The 19,816-nt window shown below is 46.5% G+C and overlaps 1 protein-coding gene across 1 annotated transcript in view; it reads right to left on the bottom strand.

The window, feature by feature from the left end:
• The window catches only part of KLHL14 (kelch like family member 14), a 65,127-nt gene extending 52,231 nt beyond the window's left edge, over positions 1 to 12,896 (bottom strand). The window contains exons 1-2 of the mRNA XM_040587661.1: positions 12,845 to 12,896; positions 10,267 to 11,249 (exon numbers count right to left, since the gene is read on the bottom strand). Coding sequence (XP_040443595.1) covers positions 10,267 to 11,204 — 938 coding nt within the window. The 5' untranslated portion in view covers positions 11,205 to 11,249; positions 12,845 to 12,896. The remainder of the gene's footprint in view (positions 1 to 10,266; positions 11,250 to 12,844) is intronic.
• Between the last annotated feature and the right edge of the window lie 6,920 nt (positions 12,897 to 19,816).

Below are 19,816 nucleotides of genomic sequence, written 5' to 3' on the forward strand. Positions count from 1 at the left end.
ATAATCTGCAGGTGAATAGGCATCTAGAGTATCTTCCTAACTCTACAGCACTGCCAGGAAAAGGACCTGAGGTCTCACAGCCACCCAATCAAGTCCTGCAGATCAGACTTCTGATGGACCTCTGACCCACCATAAATATCTTTCTCCTTATGGGCAAAGTACAGACCTAAAAGGATATCTTGATTTTGTCAAAACCTAAAGCCTCTTGCAAATTACAACCAAGAAATCATTTAGTTCTTAGGTTCAAAATACGTTCCCAAATATGCTGAATGTATGAATGTTTCTTTATGAATGGACTTTGTGACTCTTCTAAGGTACCTATTGCCCAAGGCACACTTGAAACAATGTAAAAAAACTTTCTATTAATAATTTACCTGAAAACCAGTCTTATCCTTCACTTCAGTGCCATGAAGATTTTGGTTTTCATCTTTTCATTCCCAACATGGGCATGCTTAGCAGAAGGCCCCGAGGACAAGTCTTCATTTAATAATTTACCTGAAAACCAGTCTTATCCTTCACTTCAGTGCCATGAAGATTTTGGTTTTCGTCTTTTCATTCTCAATGTGGGCATGCTTAGCAGAAGGCCCCGAGGACAGGTCTTCATTGCAGCAGAGCTCACCGTAATGTTCAGTGAAGAGGTTCTGTGATGCCCAAGAGACACCTGCTCTCCTGCTCATTTAATGCATGCTGCTGACCACTGACAGACTGAAGTTTAGGAACATAAATACTAAGTTGGGAATGATTTGCTGAAGACATTGATTGTTGCCTTTGTCCTATGAATCTACTAGATATTTTTTTTTTTGTCCAAAGCACATTTTTAAAATAAATACACAGAAAAACAGGAGAGTCACTGCTTCAACAACAATATTTCTTTTTGGTCTCTATCTAAAATGCAGAAAGCTAAGGGTAAGTGAATCTTTGCCTGACAGGCCACACTCAACTGTTGCCAAGTTACCTGACAAAGTTTCCTTTATTTCTACAGTTGCCAGATAATTTTCCATCCCTTGTACTAAAATAACTTACAATCTATCTGGAGCTCTGGATATCCAATTTTTCTTTATGAATCCGTTCCCAGTGCTGTTACTACTTTAGAATGGCCTCTAAGTAAATCCTGAAGACTTAGGGTATTTTTTTCAGTTGGAAGGTTTTTAAAGTGAATGCCCCTTCCTTCTGGGATAACAGTCTCAGAACTAATACGTAGTTTAGGGGTGGGAAACTATCCTGAAGAGTGGCATCTACCATCAGCACTCCTTGGGGAGGAACACACAGGAATGTCCTTCTCACCTTTGTCTCCCTGTACTATCAGCTTATTCTTCATGTTGACAGGAGACTGGTGCAGTTCCCCAGAAAGATGCTCAGTAGCTTTCCCATGGCATCCTGCCAAGGTTGCTGTATTTGTGCACAACACTGTTGCTCCTTACAGCTTGAGACAGGCTTTTAATAGATGTGTTGTCTATGTGAGATCATGAACAGTACTTCTATAGTGACAATATCTACACAAATAGATGATTTGAACATATCTTTAAATTCACTGAGGTCTGAATGCTAAAGATATCCTTCCTAGCCCCGCAGTGAGTATCTGAAGCATTTTAAGTGAGGAATTACTAGCAAAGCTTATATTGGTAAATGAAATCACAAAACCTCCTGTGTCATGAATCTTATTGGCAAAACCATGCAAACAACTGATCTTCCATATTGTTGGAAGTTCTGAAAAACCTTAAAAGAAATTTTTTTCTCCTTAATACTTTTAAAAATAGAACTACAGAAAATGTCAAAGCCAGATGCTTTTGCAATGTGCTTTCCCTTCCCCACTTTTTTTTTTTTTTTTGTTTGGTTTAGGCAGAGATGGCAAGATGGAAATGTTTACAGAGTGCTTTGGGGTGGTCAAATCCTCATTTTTCTCCTAAGACATTTCAATCAACTCTTCTTTTGATTTTCAGACTGTGAAAAGTCAAGAAGGTCCTTTTTTTGTTTGATTCTATATCAGATGTCCATGATGATAGGAGTTCTTTGCATCAGAGGCTGTGTTCACCCCAGCTGAGCCTCCTTTTCCCTAGGAAGCCGAGAAGAAGAAACAACAACTTGCTGCTGTCTTACCCAAGCTATGACTGGTTAACTTTTCCACAGCTTTTTTTTTTTTTTTCCTTTTTTTTTTTCTGAAAGGAGCAGCAGTCAGGGAAGGCAGTAAGAACCAACAGTGGCACCAACTTCTATTTACTTCCAGCTTCATCGCAAACCGTCTGCTTCCATTGAACTTGGCAGCTGATAATATTTGCTCAAAGTTTATTGTCTGCTTTCCAAGAATACAGCAAGAAGCGTTGACTACTAAGTACTAGGCATGACAGTCTTTAAAGAATATTTCAGGGAGACAGCAAATATAAGAAATTATGCCAGGAAGTATCTACTAATGGGTTTCAACTTCCCATATTCCTTAATTTCTTCGGATGATCCTTTGGTAAAACTGTAATACCAGACAGGATCTGTTTCAAGAAAATCAGTAATGGAGATACTTGCAGAGCAGTGGAGTCCAACTCAAAACTTTCATTCAGGATTCCTATTAACTCCCCTGCTCAATCTTTTCAGGCCATGCTGTGCTAAGGATAACAAGAAACTTTGCTCTGATTTAGAAAACTGCTCTGATTTTTAAAACACAGGAGCTGTTTGAAAAGATAAAATGGTGTTTTTACAGATTACGAGGATTTTTTCCATAACGTGAATTTAACAGAACCAAATCTTTTTTCCTGGCAAACTATTTCCTGTTGATGTTGTGTTCTACATTTGCTCTCCTTACTCCCTTGCCCTCAAGCCTCACTGTACTTTCTCCTCAAGTACGAATCCAAACAATTACACCATCACAGCTCTGTTCCACTCACTGCTCAGCAGTTAGACTCAGAACCTCCACATTCTTCTGCTATAAGGAAAAAAACAGTCACCTCAGGCCACAACACACCTTCAGAAACCTTCTCCTTTCTGTCTCCTCCCTCCACATGAAGGGGATGCACATCAGGCAAAGAGTGAACAGAAAAGCCTCAGACAGGGCATAGAGGTGACCAAGACAGGTGTGTGCGATGCCCACCATGATCCTACGGCACTCCATTTGTAAAAGATACACTCTTACATATAAATCATACCAGGAGGACTTTGAGAGGGAAATTACTCATCTAAGAGGCTCTGCATGACCTGTGACCTAAGTTCTCCTTGGACAATCCTGGATTGTGTTGCTAAAGCATGCGCAAGAACAGCACAGGACCTCGTGGGAGACACCTCCATTTCTGTAGGTACCTACAGGAGTTGTAAGTGAGCTGTACAGACTGTTGTGGGTGGTGAAAAGGGGCATTTTTGCTGAAGTACAGCATTTGAGGATGAAGTTCCCATTTTCCCAGGCACTTTGTCCTCAGTTTGAGCGGCTTACTAAAACTATTTTTTTTTTAAACTTGATTTTCCCTCTAGAACAATGTAGCTTGAAATCCAGTGAAAAATTTTCCCCCTTGGAAAAAGAGTTTGGACATGCAGATGCAGATATTTGGAGCTGCTTCAAGTGCTACAAGGGCCAGGGTGACAGAAAGCCAAGGAGCATCACAGACCAACCAGCTTCAGCAGCCTCTGGAGATCCAAGCTGCGAGGTTTGGAGCAGTCCACAGTGGTCTGCATGAGGTATGGAGCCTGGTGGAAGAGGCACTGAGGGGCCAGGAGCCATGGCAGCTGAGGATTCAAGAGAAGCGACAGGTAGAGGTGAAGCTCAGGTAGACTGGATCTGGGGAGGAGCCCTATCTGGCAGAGGGGCCTGGAAGCAAGGAGGAGCTTATGAGGCAGACTAGGTAAGGGAAAATGAGTAGTTTGGACATTCAAAAGGCTTTCAGGTGGGGACTTTGAGAAACAACTTCTGGAGCAAGAAGTGGCAGGAGACAGGGAAGGAGCTGGAGATATTGCGACTATGTGTTGCCTAAGGACATAAACCAGAAGAAGCTGCCAATTCACAAAGGAGACTACCCCAACTGGTACCTCTGATCAGGACACTGGCTGGCAAGGGAAGGGGAGATACCTGCACATGACACTTGGCATCCTTTCTTCATCTATAGCTGTTGGAAAGACAGTTGCCCATAAGAAAGGCCATTAAATGCTCTTCATAAATTATGCTTCCCCTAATGAGTACTACAACTGGTCCAAGTAATTGGCTATCACCTATGCCACCAGAGCTCTCAAGGATTTTACCAGCCAGGACATGCGCGTCTTTTAAGAAGGCTCCCAAGGACTGTGCTGACCCACAACAGTCCATTTAGGACAACCGTGCTGCCTCTGACCATAGCTTGAGCTCTAGGCCTTCCTCCCGCTCGGATACTTGACAACGCTCCACTCACACTTCAGCACTAGCCTGTCGCCAAAGGCAAATGAATGCACACAAGGCAAGTAAGGCAAGTAGGTGAGACTAACTAGGATTAAACTGACTACAGGTCTGTGGTTCAGTTCCCCCCAGTCTCTAACGTGTCAGTCTCCCTTCCGCAGCTCAGCTGAGAGAGTCCTGGCACAGGCACAATTTCCTGATATTAATTCAGGCATGTAAAACCTGATCCAAAGCCCACTAAAATAAACCAGGGCTTCACAATCACTTCATCCACACCATAATGTAAATGTTAATAATCCACATACATTTTAAGGTATGTTTTTTATCCTGACGTTAATTTGGGGTCTGAAATACTTCTCACTTGCAATTAACCATGAGTACGAATATTAGTTAAAAATCCAGGTATTGGTGTCAGGATCACAAAGGCACAGGCAGTTGGCCATTACCAGAACACACAACAATGTATTTCAGTGAAAAAACACACAATTTTTTTTACAACCACAAACATGCCCTACTGAGATCCTACAAAAATCTCAGTAGAAAAAGAAGTCAAATTGAACTACAGTCTGTGAGATTTGTAGACAAACAGTGTATTCAAGAAGGAAATAATTTAATTGCCAAGGAATGTAACCAGTTTCTTCAAATTTTTAATTTCCTCCATAGAAGTAAAACAGACCGGGTAGACATGCCTTCCACATAGATGTTAGTATCTCACTCTGTTCAGCACTTCATATTTTCCTTCTTCATCAACAGTTACCACCTCCCTACTGAATGAAAACTGGTCATATAATCTTCATAATTTCTCACTGTTTAATTTGCTGACACTTTCACTAATATTACCCAATGCCAAGCAGCCTGGATGACAACCTCTCTCTGCTGAAATTAAAACCAAAAACCTACATTAGGTGCAGAAGGACCAGAATTTGCACTTCTAATCTCCCCAAGGTCTAGTATTCCAGGGAAAAAAAAGTACAGAAAAACACCTGGGTCTGTACATGCTGGGACTTCACCGAACCCAGAAAACAGCATGGTCAAGCTTAGCCGTCTTACCTCTTTGTCTTTTTTATTTTCCTCCTTTCTCTTCTACTCTGTAATTCTGTATTTCCTGCCTACAGCTTTTCCCATCTCAGGTCAGTTGGTTGATCCCCATCCATTTTTCCTCCCCCACATCTGAAATAGCTTTTCTAGAAACTTAAATATTCAGCTGTATTGACAACAGATGCTGTTTCCCTGTTTCTGCCAAGAATTAAGGATTTTTCTTTTGTTTCACTCCCTCTCCTTTTTTTATCTGTCAGGGTCTTTTTTTTTTTCCCCCCTCACCTCCTTTCCTGTCTGGTATCCTACTTTTTTCACTCCTCTCTCTTTCAAACTGTTTTCTTCTCCCCTTTCCCTCATTTGTACTTTCTTGCTTCTGCTACTTAGGTCCTGTTTCTCCCCTGGGGCACCTCAATTCCTTTATTTTTCTGCATTTCCCCCTCTCTCCTAGCCTTACTTTCCTCACTCCCATCTGCCTTCAGGTACCTGATGCAGCTGCACAGACATCTAACTGCTGCTCTGCCTGCAAATCCTGGAAGGAGCTGACCAGCCCAAATGCCCATTGATGTCGAGAGGAGCTGCACGTGTCCCACAGTAGAGGAGCAACTCCCAGGTGGTTAAGGGGCTGCCTCTTCCCACCCAGCCTGCTTTCCATGTCTGTCTGGAACTGAAGTCATTGTAAATAGTTACAGGCGAGTGAAACCATAAAATCATGGCAATGTTCTATAAAAAGGCAACAATATTTAGGTAAAACATTTAATAATAAGCCCCTTAATTTAAATATTTTTTCTACAATGCTCCATTCCCTGTCTACAGCTATACTGTGCATTAGCACAAGCAAAATTGAAGTTAAAATCTTGGCATTTCATAGCAGTGATGTGTTTTTAACCATTTTCATTGTGGCAAGTAAACATGGAAGCAATAATAATTCTCACTAGCTCACTCATCTTTAAAAGTGAAATCCTTTCCAGCAACATGGTAATGCTCTAACCCAGAAGTTTTTAAAATTTGAAAACACATACTGTATTATATAAAATATATTACACAATAAAGCACAGAGACATTTTAATCAACACAATACTCCAGCAAAGTCCCAAGAGTCAAATAAATAACGCAAAGATGAACATTCCTCTAGCTAAATGTATTTTCTTTCGGGAACTACAGAAAACATGACACAGCACAGTTACCTGTGTCTCTCAGAGACACACAAACATCATTTAAGCCTAATGGTCAGGGTCACCATAGTGAGCCCAACCCTCTCCGTCCTGAAATCAACTGGGATTTTTCCTACTGATGTCAAAACTGGCTGTGCCTCAAGAGGCTTCAATAGCGGCTTGCATGCTGAGGCCCTGCTATAGGTGAGATTCACAGCGTCAACAGAATTACTAACTTTGCTTAGAGCTGAGCACCTGATCAAATGCCCGATCAGAGCCAAAACACCCACCCCCTGTGGTAAAGTCCTAAACCTCACAGTGTACAGCAAGGTTCACAAGTCAGGAACGTCATTTCTCAACTTCTTAAACAATGATCGTTTAGTTGCTGTACTTTGAAAAATAATTTCACAAAATTGCATGAGGGCGTTCAAGTGTTACCTTCTCTCAGGATATTTCACAAAAGAGAAAAAAAAACCACAAACAAAACCCTGCTCTCCCTGAAGGTAAACAGCATTTCTCACTGCAGCACAAAAGGCAAGCGGGGTCCCTACTAGCCCCAGCACCACTTGCGCTGCAGGATCTCCGTTTGTACCACAAACTTCATAAATAACTCTGCTCACAGCACACAGTCTGGCTCTTATGATCCCAAATCGTTTTCCTCCAGCCCTAACAACAGCAAAACCTTGTGTTTGCCAGAAAAGTGAGTACATGTGATGTACCACATAAAGAACAAGCTTAAAGAAACAACCAGAGCTACCTTTAGTTACATTTCAGAGGAGAACCACCACATTTCAAATTTCCCATTATACTCATTTTCTTTAAGTAATGTAAGTAGTCCCAATTACAAAGTAGTGCAAAGTGGCAGTGCGCATATGGACATGTACATACGTATGTGTACACTCTTTTTTAAAAAAGCAGCGTGTTACAAAAAAACAATATTTTTTTTAAAAAATGCATAAAACTTATTGGAAAGTTCTAATTCCGAGTACAATTCTAATTTCAATACACAGTAAGCAGCTGGCTATGCCACTGTGCTGCCTGTATTTCCCACTTACCCATACTGTACTGCACAAGAGGAACAGTTAATCTCTTCCTAAGGACATACGAATCTTTTGTGAATGACCTTTCATTAAATTTTAAATTCCAAGTTACCAAGGTCACCATTGCTCACAGAAATGGTAATCAATTTTTAAAGTCCTTTTCTGTGTAATAATTTTTATGTATTTGCACACATATTTTACTATGACTTTCAAGATTTCCTTCTGCAAATTAGTAACTTAAGGAAACCTTTGCAGATTTTCTTCCTTAGAATAAAATTTTACTGAATGAATGTCAACCTGTTAAAATTGCAATTTTACAGAAATTACGACTAACAGGGAGGCCAAGTCTGGAAATCTCTATAGTCTTGGGTATGTTTCTTTTGTTTCTTCATTCATGCTTAAGAAGGCATTTGTACACTTAGGCAGCCTGATGAAATCTTAAAAGTGATTAAGATTCAAAGGTGTGCCTTTGTGACCTTTATGAATTGCCAGGAATATTATCCAAGACCCAAAATGAAAATATACCAATTGCATTCTGTATCCCAGAGCATTTCAACATCTTCAGCATTTTAACACTTTGAGTAAGTTCTAATACCTGCTTACAAATAAGAGAAAACTAAATGGTTTTGCTCCATTTCACCACCACCAAAGAACCCAATCAAAGGAAGCCAGTTACAATGCTGTCATTAAACACATTTTAAAGTTGAGGTGATGGTACGTTTTCACCCACTGTGGTTAAGGGCGTCCAAAATACCACTCTCCACACAGACATGTGGACCTACTACAAATAAAAAATGTGGTGTTTGTGGCATTTGGAGTCCCCTGTAAGTCTTTAAGTAATCGCAACTTGGAATCTAATCTAAGTTTAGTTAAAGTGCGATCCTTTTGTGTATGCTCCCGCTTACAGGGAAAGCCAGCTCCCAGCACCAGGAGTATCAGATTCTTGCAGCATCCATGACACTTGTAAGCATTCAGTGGTCAGAACACCACTACATATCCTTCAAATGACATGGACCACTGAAGCTGGAAGGTATCTTCACTGAACCAAACCGGCTGGTATCTCAGCAATCCACAAGGACATGAGCCCTAGCATACCCCTAGCAGCGTGCAGAATCTCGACTGAGAAGGAGGTGGGTTTTGCATTTTTGAAAGTCAACAGTTTTGAATATTGAAATGTGAGGGGTCCGCACCAGCTACAACAGAGGCATCTCAAAAATACTTCACACTGCAAAATGCTGGTATGTGTTTTTTGCTGTAGGATTTTGGAGTTAGGATCAGACAACAAGGTGATAAGCACAACAAAACACTAACAGAGCGAGCTAGCCAGAGATAATAAAAGAAGGCACAGCATTCCCGAAGTTAAATCATTAGGGTACCCATTACATGAAGATATAAAGAATCCTCTGCATTAATGTTAACAGAGCATATTATCTAAAATATTTAATAATGTACCAGTTTTTCTTGCTGCCATTCAAGTAATTAATAATATCCACGTATTAGTTCTAAGAAGCTGAATAAATACAAAGTGTGCTTTGATTTCTGCGCTACTGTGCCACTGTACAATAACACCACTGGAAGATGATCTTCCCATTTTTAAATGAAATTAAGTATAAACATGTTTTAAATGGAGAAAAATAAACATCCCCTTCATTTTGGGTATATTTACTGCTCATTAAATTACATAGCATGCTTTCGGTTCCTAACACCAAACTCGTATTGTCAATCTTTGACATCATGATTCATTATCTCATTAAATAAAAATAACTGGCAGATCATAGATGTAAGGACTATGAAGTCCCAAGTTTCCATGGACAATGCGGACACCACTCCAACATCAGCAATACCGGGGTGTATGTGGGTAACGCAGTTATTTACCAAAATAATCGATTCGATTTAGGACTCGAGTGTTACAGCTTAAAACGCCCCGAAGATGCAACACCTTGTTAAGGAGTAACATCGCGGGGAAAAAATAAATAAATACGGCCTGTAGTAAATAATCACAACAGGTTCCGACGCGCGGGCTCCACTCGGGCGGCGGAGCCGCACATCCACGCGTCGCCCCCACGGACACGGCGCGATGACGGGGGCACCCGCGGCCGGCGCCAGCACCGGCGGGAGCCCGGCAGCGGGGCTGGCACGGCCTCCCCGGCGGCCAGCCCAGGCACCCACCCGCCCCGCCGGCCCCCGAGGAGGCCTCCCGCCCTCGGCCGCGGCCTCCGCCCCCGCCGCTGCCCTGCCAGGGTCCGGCCCCCGACGCCTGGCGCCGCGGGGCCGGCCCTGCCCGCGCCGACTCGCCGCGGGACTGCCTCCCCCCGCGCCGCTGCGCGGCCGGCCGGGCGCCCCCCGCCCTCCCCTGCCCTCCCCTGCCCCCGGCCGCAGCGGCCCCGCCGGGCCAAGGGGAGGGGACGAAAAGTTTGGTGGTGCTGGGGGCGGGCAGCTCGGCCCCGCCGCCGCCCTCCAGCCGCCGCCGCGGGCGGGCTGCCGTCGCCCGGCCCGGCCGCGGCCGCAGCCGCCGCGCCGCCCCCTGCCCGGCCGGAGGGCGCCCGGCCCGGCCCCCGCGGTATCCCTGCCCGTCGCCGCCTCGGCTCCGCGCCCTGCGGGGTCTCCCCCCCGGCTCGACCTCCCGCGGGCAGCGGCCGCCGCCGAGGGGGCGTCTGTGAGGGAAGCCCCCCCCGCCCCCCGGCGCCCCCCTCACCTGCTGGCCAGGCTCTGCCGGCAGTGCTGCCTGAAGGGCATCAGGTGGTAGTTCATGGCGTCCAGCAGCAGCTTCTGGCAGACGGGGTCGGTGCGCATGAAATCCACCGACTGGACCCGCTCCACCAGCTCCGGCGCCGGGATGAGGGCGAAGCGGAGGCGCTTCATCAGGTCCGGGGCGTACTGCATGCGGGTCTCCCGGTCGTGCTCCAGCCACAGCACGGACATCTGGAAGAGCGCCAGCTCCGACTCGACGGGGGGGGGCAGCGAGTCGAGCAGGGCGCGCATCTCCTCGAAGTTGAGCAGCAGCACGTCCTCCACCAGGTACTTGTTGGCCAGCTTCTTGGTCTCCTCCAGGCCGTGCAGGGCGGCGATCTTGCACACCTGCTTGTAGTTCTGCACCGAGATCTGGTCGTTGAGGAACTGCACGCACAGCTTGGTGACCTGCGGGATGTGCAGGATCTTGCTGACCGACAGCACCTCCTCCACCGTGTCCAGCGACAGGGTCACGTTGGCCGTGTACAGGTACTCCAGCACCAGCCGCAGCCCGATGGACGAGCAGCCCTGCAGCACCAGGTTGTTGATGGCCCGCGGGCTGGCCAGCAGCTTGTCCTCCGGGGAGGAGGACGGGGTGCCAGGCTCCTCCTGCGGCTGCGGCGGCGGCGGCTCCTTCGGCGGGCCCCCCAGCCCGTCCTGGGCGCCGGGCCCCAGCCCCAGGGCGTGGGGGTGCCCGCCGCTCCCGCCGCCGCTGGAGAAGAGGGATCGGAAGTACTGGGAGCAGGAGGCCAGCACGGCCTTGTGGCAGTGGAACTGCTGGCCCTGGGCTGTCAGGGTCACGTCGCAGAAGAGCTGCTTCCTCCACAGCAGGTTGAGGCCGTGCAGCAGGTTGTCGCTGTGGCTGGGGTCGAAGGTGGAGGTCCTGTCCCCGGATCTGGACATGGCGAGCGGCCTGCGACACACCTGCCTTTTAAACCCTCCTCCAACCTGGGCAGAGGGGTGGGGAGGAGAGCGGGGTGGGGGGACACACGGGACGACACAACAATAAACACAGAGCTTTAGAGGCCCGGAGGGCGCATCCCAGGCGTGTGCGCACGGGGGGGGGGGGGGGGGGGGGGGGGGGGAGCAGCCGGAGGACGGGCTCCCCTCCGGCCGCCGAGCCGCCCCCCCGCCCCGGGCACGGCCGTGCTCGCTCGGAGAGGCCGCAACTTGGGCGGGATGGAGGAGATATTTTTATTTTTTTTTTTACTCTTCGCCCTCCCCCCCCCTTCTCCTCCCTCCTCGGTGCAAACCGGGCTGGTCTCCAGGGGAAGGAGGGAGGAACCCGGGGACGTTTCCAAAGCTGAGAGCTACCCGCCAAACAAACCCCCTACCACCCACTCACGCGATCAGACACACACCAGATAAGCCCCCTCCCCCCCCCCCCCGCCCCGACTCCACGATGCCCAGAGAAACTACCAAGTGACTGAAAGTGCCGGGAGGGCGAGCCGCCCTGCCCGCCGCCCGCCCCCGGCCCTCTCCGGCCGCTTTGGCAACTCGGCGGCGCCAGGACCCGCTTCCTGCCCGGGGCGGGGGCCCGGCGTGCCCGGGGCGGGGGCCCGGCTCTGGCCGGCACCGAAGCTGAGCCCCTCTCCTCCGCCCAGCGCGGGGGGTTTGCGATACTTCGCACCCCGGAGGAGGAAGAGCAGGGGGGGCGGGGGGAAAGCGGCAGCCCTGGGCCCGGCGAGCGGCCGCCCGCCCGCTGCTGTCCTGCCCAGCTCGCTTCTCCTCGCAGCCGGCGGCGCCGCTGCCGTAACTCCGGTAACTACGTGAAGTTCAAGTTGGGGGAGGCGGGAGGGGGCGGCGGGGAGCAGGGCCCTGCCCGGCCGCCCCTCGGTCCGGCTGGGCCCCGCCGCGCCCCCCGTGCCCGGCCCGGGGAGGGGGGCGGCCGGGCAGCCCCGAGCTGCGGCCGCACCTGCGGGGGCTGCGCAGCCACCGACCCGCGCTGGCCGCATCCCGCCCCGCGGAGCGCCGCCGCCGCTGTTCCTCCTCCTCCTCAGCGGGATCCCGCCGAGACCTGCTCCTGCCATTGCAGCGCGCTCGGTCGCTCCTCGCCAGCGCTGGGCTGCCTCTGCCTCCCTTCACCCCTGCCTCGCCCCATTTATCGGCACAGCGAGGGGCTCCCTCCAGCCGCTTCCCCTGCCCCGGCGCCGCTCAGCCCCGCTCCGCGCCCCGCCGCCGGCTACAGAAACCTCCCGGAGCCTCTCCCTTTAAGTGGACCCGGTCAATCCCCCCCTCCCCACCGCACACACACAGACACACACACACACACACACAGAGACAGACACATACATACATGCACACACACATATATACACATACACCACACACACACACACTCCTCCTCTTTCCCCCTCCCCTTCTTTCTTCCTCGTTTTGCCCATTTCTTGCAATCGGAGTTTATTCTGCAAACGCGTTCGTTACACAACTGCCCCCCCCCTCCCCGCACACACAGACACCCCTTTCCTCTCCCCCAACAACAAACAAATCAGGAGACACAAGAAAATGCACAGAGACGGTTAGACACAAGGCCAGAAACTTACCTGCTCCACAACCAGCTGCCAAAGTAAAGGTTCACTTAAGCTCCCCCCCAAAAAAATCAATTGTCCTTCCTTTTTAAAGGTTTGCTCGCTCCTTCCAAAAAAAAAAAAAAAAAAAAAAAAAAAAGGGGGGGGGGGGAGAAAAGAAAGAAAAAAAAAAACCTTCTGGTTCCCAACTCGGAGCAGTCACTCTTTACAATTTATTTTGTCGTACATCATTTGATCACCATGAATTAGCAACAGCAAGAAAATGTACGAGAGAGAGAGAGAAGGAGAGAGAGAGAAAGAGAGAGAGAGAGCGCAGAGCTTTCTGCAAGAGAAGAAGAAGAAAAAATGTACGTGTGACAAATTATGCTACCAAGAAACAACACATCATTATCCTTGGGCCTGGGGCTCAGTGAGTCGTAACGAGAGTAATAGGAAATCCACGGTTGGGGAGAGAAACGGTCGTGCATGGCCAGTGGAGAGAGACCATACAGGGGGATGGATGCTGGAGAGACTCGCAAAATTATGGCTCAAGGCTATTGTAAAAATTGTCGAGCGTAAATGACTGCGATTTCAAACATCTTTGGAAGAAAGAAGGGGAAAAAGCGACCCCCCCCCCCCCCCCCCCGCCTCCCTCCCTCTCGCTCTCCCTCTCTCTTCTCTCTCTCTATAAAGAACCGTCAAGTTTTAGTGCGCATTGCTAATTAGTCAATTTCTCTCTGCCTTCACAGGCTGGCGACTTTGCTGCTGAGCTGAAACTGCTAATTTCTGTGACCAGCTTTTTTCTTAGCTGTGATCTGGATGAATGAGTAGCTGTCTCACAGAGATGACAAAAATAAACTCTAATCCCCCAAAAAATTTCCACTACATCTTTCTCATGCATAGATTTATGATCTTCAAGCGCCCTGTGCAATATGCAAACTTTTTGTGTGCGAGTGTGTGTCTGTGTTGCTGGGGGTGGGGGGGTAAGTCTGTTGTATTCAGGTCGCACAGCATTTGTTTTGTGTCTCTGCTCTCCCCCTGCACCCCACATGTGATAGAAATAATGTCTGATTTCGGTACCCGATATATTGTCACGCACCCCCCCTGCCTTGTATTCATATTATTGCTTTGACGGGATACATCCTCCTTCCTTGCAAGTATGATGAGGCTGGAGGGGTGGCAGGGAGAGAAAGAAAGTGAGGCTACTAAATGGTGTTAGTGGTAAAATGTTCCCTTTACATTTGTTCTCCTGCACTGTTCAAGATTTATGATCTTGTTTGAAGGCATATTTTCTCTATCGTTTTGTCTGGTTAGACAACCGTCTCTGAACTTCACTGTCAGCTCTTCAACAGATAAGGGTTCAGAAGTCACATTTTTTTTTTTTTTTTATTGGAAGATTAGCATATTGTCAGATTTGTCTTTCGGTTTTGAGACTTTGCAATGCAGAAGCCTGAATCAAATGGCAGGAAAGCAGCTGCTATTTCACAAACGTAACCTTTCAACTTTCTGCCAGAGCTGATACCCTAGAAACGTGCACAGCACAGCCTGTGGGTTGGGGCTTTGTTTTGGGTTTTGCTCCTTTATAGTTGTAAGAAGCAGAGGGAATTCTCATTGTAGGCATTTTGGGCTTTTTCTTTCCACCAAGGGGCATTTTGGTAGAGGACATATTCTCCACACTTTATCTCATGATATATTGCACCCTCACATTAATAGCTCTGTTCTTCTGCTGTCAAACCTCCAACTGTCAAAAAACAAACAAAAAAAAAAAAAAGAAAAAAAAAGAAAAAGAAAAGAAAAGAAAAAAAAGGTGGAATGCGTGCCCTTGAGTGAAATGCACATGAAAGGAGACTGGAGCGAGCACTTACAGAAAGTTTTACCTGGTGTGAAAGCCATGAGCCCCATCCCCTTTCCCAGATAATACTCAGGCTCCTGTTAATTAAAATACACACCAGGAGTGGGACTTTGAATGCCAGGTCTCATGGTCTCTCTCTTTGATTTGGCCAAGGATGCCAATGCATTTACAGAGCTGGAGTCAGATTGCTCAGGAATGCAAAGGACTGGAACTGAAAGGCATCAAGGCAGTTTTTGCTTTTATTTATTTTCTGGTGACCTTAAAAAAGAAGTTCTGCCATACCTTTCTGTTTTTCCTCACCAGATAGCTCCCTTCCTCCTCCCTTGGATGTCAATTATTTCTGCAAGAATTTTCCAAGAGAGATTAGGCAGCTGGTGTTTTAGGGCATGGTATTCTTCCCAAAAGAATGACACCACCATATGCTGCTTCGAAAACCGTTTTCTTTGTTTTGCTTCTGTTGTGCCTCCCCTTCCTCCCAGTTGTACCCTGTTGGCCACCCAGATTTTGACCCTGTTCAGGTGAAGAGAAACAAGAATTATAAGACATCTCAGTTTCAATAGTAGCTGGTGTCTTCAGTGATGCGAGTTGTCTCCCAACTGTAGTAGATGGAAAGAGCAATTTTTATATCATGCTTGTGCTGCTGAACTTTACTGCTGTAATGGCTGTAAATAATCCCCATGGGGTTTTGTATCAGTTTTCATTGACTGATGTGTCACAGACTCTTACACCATTGTAAACTGCCAAAATATGTCTGTGCCAATGTGTAGCAAGTTTCTGGGACTAGCACACCGGTATGTTTTGCTCATTAGTGAAAAGACCTGGTTAATTTTTATTTAACTTTGCTACACCAACACAGGTTGAAATAAAGTTCAGTCTTACTTATGTATATGATTTGTGGTCAATTGTGAATTACTTTGGACAAATATTTCTGAAAGTCCTGGGCATGGTGTTTTCTAAATGAGCTTAAACACTTTTGAAGGGAGTCTTCAAAGTTTCTAACTCACATGGGTGCTTTTCAAGATTTTACACATTTTATCTGCAAAGTAGAAAATTAAAGTTCGTCTCTTACAAATGGCAGCTGTCAGCAGAAGATACCGTGTTTTTTCTGTTTTCTGCAGTTACTCCTAGACCTGCATCATGTAAAATTAACCATATTTTTAGTTTGGAGCACAACTAGATGTGATTGCCACATGGTTTAAGCAGGGACTTCACATCTCTAGTTTAAGCCTAAGGCCATCACAGACTTCAGGGAAACTACTGGGAGCAAAAAGCATCTCTCCTGAGGCATGAGAACACATACCAACTCCCTGAGCCTTCTGCATTGCTGTAGGGCTCTATCTCTAAGCAGGATTTCCAAAGAACAGCGGGCAGTGTCCCATGCTTTCATCTTTTTAAAGCAAGAGGTTCATAGATGTACATAGATGTTTGTCTTCCTTTAGCTCATCTCTCTCCATCCATGCAGACTCCTCAACTTATCGGAGCCTCATTGCCGAGGCTTCTAGCAGGGAGGTCAATACTGCACAAGGAACCAGATCACATCTTGTGATTAAAGGAAGAGGTCCTCATGCAGAGGAGACCTTCGTCAAGATAGTATAAGGCATTGTCATTAAAATCTCAGGGAACAACCTCAGTAAATAAGCAAGGTAAATACTTTTCCATAACAATGATTATATCAAAAAGAGAAATCTAGAACTCCTTTGTTATCTATGCTTGTAATATGAAACATATCTCTGCACAACTGATGTTTTGCAGATTTTTTGCAGATCTTGTTGTTGCAATATACACTGGTATCCTGGCACAGCTCAGAAATCAAGTTACATGCACCATATCTTAATTATTAAGAACAAAAGTAAGTGTAAATTCTGAACACCTGCCCCTTTGTCATTGAATCTGCTGTCAGAAACAGAGCTTCAGCTGGCTCCCCTGTTTGGGGCACAGACATTGCCTTTGTGCACATTGTCTGGCCTGCTGAACTCTCTCAACAGTCTGCGTTTCTGTCACTGCTGCATTTCAGATAGTAGAACAGAGATGACAGCACTCATGTACATGGATGGGATCTCTCACCACAGGAGAGGGAAGTCCTCATGGGGGGCCTTCCAGGGAGGTAAAGACTATGGGTAAACTTGGATCATTTTTGTTGGGCAACATGCCATACTAGTTGTTTGGAAAGATCTGAGCACATAGGTCCTTTCTGTAGTACCAGTACTATACAAATAGATGACCAGCAGCTGTGTCAGCTGTTCCCAGCAATGTTGTTCCTCGTCCTGAACATTGTTGTATAACCCACCTTGAACTTTCTGACGTGTAAGTCTGTAAGCTCGCACTTCTGAAGGTAGACCTGGAAGCAGAGCCGCACTGTTGCTGGAGTACAGGTGAACTGTTCACTTCATCCATTGCCAGTGTCAGTCCAGGAGTAGGACAGGAGTGGAAGATTTCAGGAGGTTGTGGTGGTGGTTGTTAGGGCCAAGGCCCACAAGTCTGGATGTCAGGATTCCCACCTCTGGCACACAGTGATTGTACCTACGCCGGCTTGCACACTTTGGGATTAGGGCCTGGGAACCATCCAAAGCCTGCAGGTGCCTTGTTGTTACCTGAGGGGGCCTTTTCCCTGGAAACTGAGGAGATGTGAGGCTTTGCAAGGAGCTGGGAGGGAAAGAGATCTGAAATCAAAAGTTATCTTGGGTCTAATAATATAGATGTAACAACCTTGACCCAGGTACATCCTTTAATATCTCTGTGCTTCGGTTAACAAATGCTAAAAAGAGTTTTCATTAGTGCAGTCCAAAGCTCTCCTGGCTTGTGGTCCGTTGGCCCTGCTGAGCACATCTGCCCCAGCTCCATCCCCAGCTGGGTATTTTTGAATGTTTATATTACGCTTGCTATGCCAATGGCTGCTGCAGCCGTGTGCCTCTAGAGACTGGCACAACTGCCCCCAGAGATGTCCAGGCATTCTGATTGGCCTGGGTTGTGTCCTGGTTAATCCGTGCTTGCCTAGTGCTTTGAGATTCCTCCAGGAATGCTGACTGGTTTTAATTATACACACAGACATATCGTGAAGTATTGTTTCTATGCCTGAATGTATATAGAACAGATTTTTTTCAGTAACAGTCATAATATAACGCATTAAGTATTCAGACTTTTGCCCTGCTTACCCAAAGCTCTGGTGGGAGTGGACAGGGAGCTGCTGAACAGGACCCTAAATAAGTGATCCTAAAAGCATCAAAAGACAAACTGTTCTTCCTTTTCTCACAGTCCCCAAAAAGGCAATGGGGTAAACTACATAAAAAATAAAAAAAACCCCATTCAATGCAGTGCTATGCAATCAAGATGACTTGAATAAAGAATAAAGTTTGTAGAAAACCAGTAGCTTCTGAAAAATCAAAATATAAGGTATTGCCTCTGAAAGAGTTATTAAAATAACTGGGGGGGGGGGGGGGCGGGGGCAGAACTCAAAACTGTTAAAAGAAGCAGCTAAGCTTGGGGAAATTGCAATCTAAAAGCAAGGTGGATTAAGCAAATCCTTCTGTACAGAACCATGCGACAACTAGGAACCCTCTAACCATCACTTGGAAAAGCTTATGCTCTGGGACTCGATTTTCAGGCACATAATACGAGCTTTAGTGATTGTGTCTGCACTGTACTCCCAATTAAAGGATACTCTCTTGTGCTTAAGTCCATTTTTGTTCAGGAAAGCATTTAAGCATTTCTTAGAGCATATTCTTAAGTGCTGTCTTGAAAGGGAATGCTTACCTGACATGGGACATGTGTCTGCATTCGCCGTTCAGTTTGGCTGAATTTTCCCAGCCTGGTGCACACAAGACTCATTGCAGAACTAGGAGGAGGATATGTTGGTGGCAAATGGCACAACAATTGCTCTAAAGTCATGGTCAAACTTTCTAAGGAGCCATCCCTAAGTGGGAGAGTGCTCCATCCCAGTTGCTTGGTTTCTTGAGGCAGCATTTTGAGACACACAGGGGAAAGGGCAGGCTTCAGAACGTCAAGAACTAGCTGAATTGCAATGGCTAGATTTTGAGTACATTTTTGTACTGAAGTAATACATAATCCATAGGTTTAACGTGGCTCTCACAAGCCCCAAGGGAGCACTAACAGTTTTTAAGGGAGAGAAGAGTTGCGAGAAATTTTTTAATTCCCTTTCAAGCAAAGTCTGCTGACAAAGACTTTTGTTCTCCATCACATCTAAGTGTTGTGGGGACAGAAATCTCTCCCATAGTGCTCCATTTCAACTGCCCCAGATGGTCTCCTCCCTTTGGATGTAGCAGAGAGGACTCATTGGATGTCGACTCCCTTGTGAGGAAATAATAATTTAAAGTAAAATGTGGTGTTAACTTTGACTATCAGGATACTTATTCATTAACATAATTTTGGGGGCATAAGTTAAACATGAGTATAAAAAGACAAAGGAAATGCGAGTTAAGGTTTATGGTCTCCCCTTGCGTTACTCCATCTTTCTAAGATAACACAGAGCACCAACTGACCTGGCTGCATAAATACTAGGGCTGTTCTTAAATAGTAGTCTTGTTCTGCTGCAGAGGGGGAAAAGGTGATCTCTCTGTGGAGATCACGTATCATTGCTCGCTCAGTAACCAGACCTATTCACCATTGTGAAATAGTCAATACGCTGCTTCACCCCTTATTCCATAGTGTATTTTAAAAGTCAGAACCTGCTAAGTCAAGTTAGCTAGTTTGCTGAGGGAAAAAAAACCCAGACACAAAACACTGAGACAGAGCTTCATGAGATTAAAGCCAGGTAATCTTTAACTTTATGTAGCCAGTGAAGGTCAAGCCTTATTCCCCTAACTGGTGTTGACCCTCACTAGTTGGTGAGGGTGATTTTGGTGAAACCCACTTGTGGCTCTGACTTAACCCAGCTAAGTACCCAGATAAACAAGGACTTTTTTTTTTTTTTTTTTTTTTTTTTTGTCAGAGAAGATACAACTTTAGTAGCAGATACCCTGAGTGTGGAGAAAATGGGAACAGGAGAATAATCCTTTTCCTTTGCTGAAATGTTTCTCTGCCTTTCAGCGAAGTGGACAGTTGTGTCCAGCTTCCTGGTTTAAATTGGGCCCAGGCGGTAGAAACCAAAAAGAAGTCATCACTAAATGGCTGGCAGGGCTCTATGTGTCACCAGCCAGCTG

Source organism: Falco naumanni, chromosome 3 (assembly GCF_017639655.2).
Source record: "Falco naumanni isolate bFalNau1 chromosome 3, bFalNau1.pat, whole genome shotgun sequence".
In the NCBI taxonomy this organism is placed as follows: domain Eukaryota; kingdom Metazoa; phylum Chordata; class Aves; order Falconiformes; family Falconidae; genus Falco; species Falco naumanni.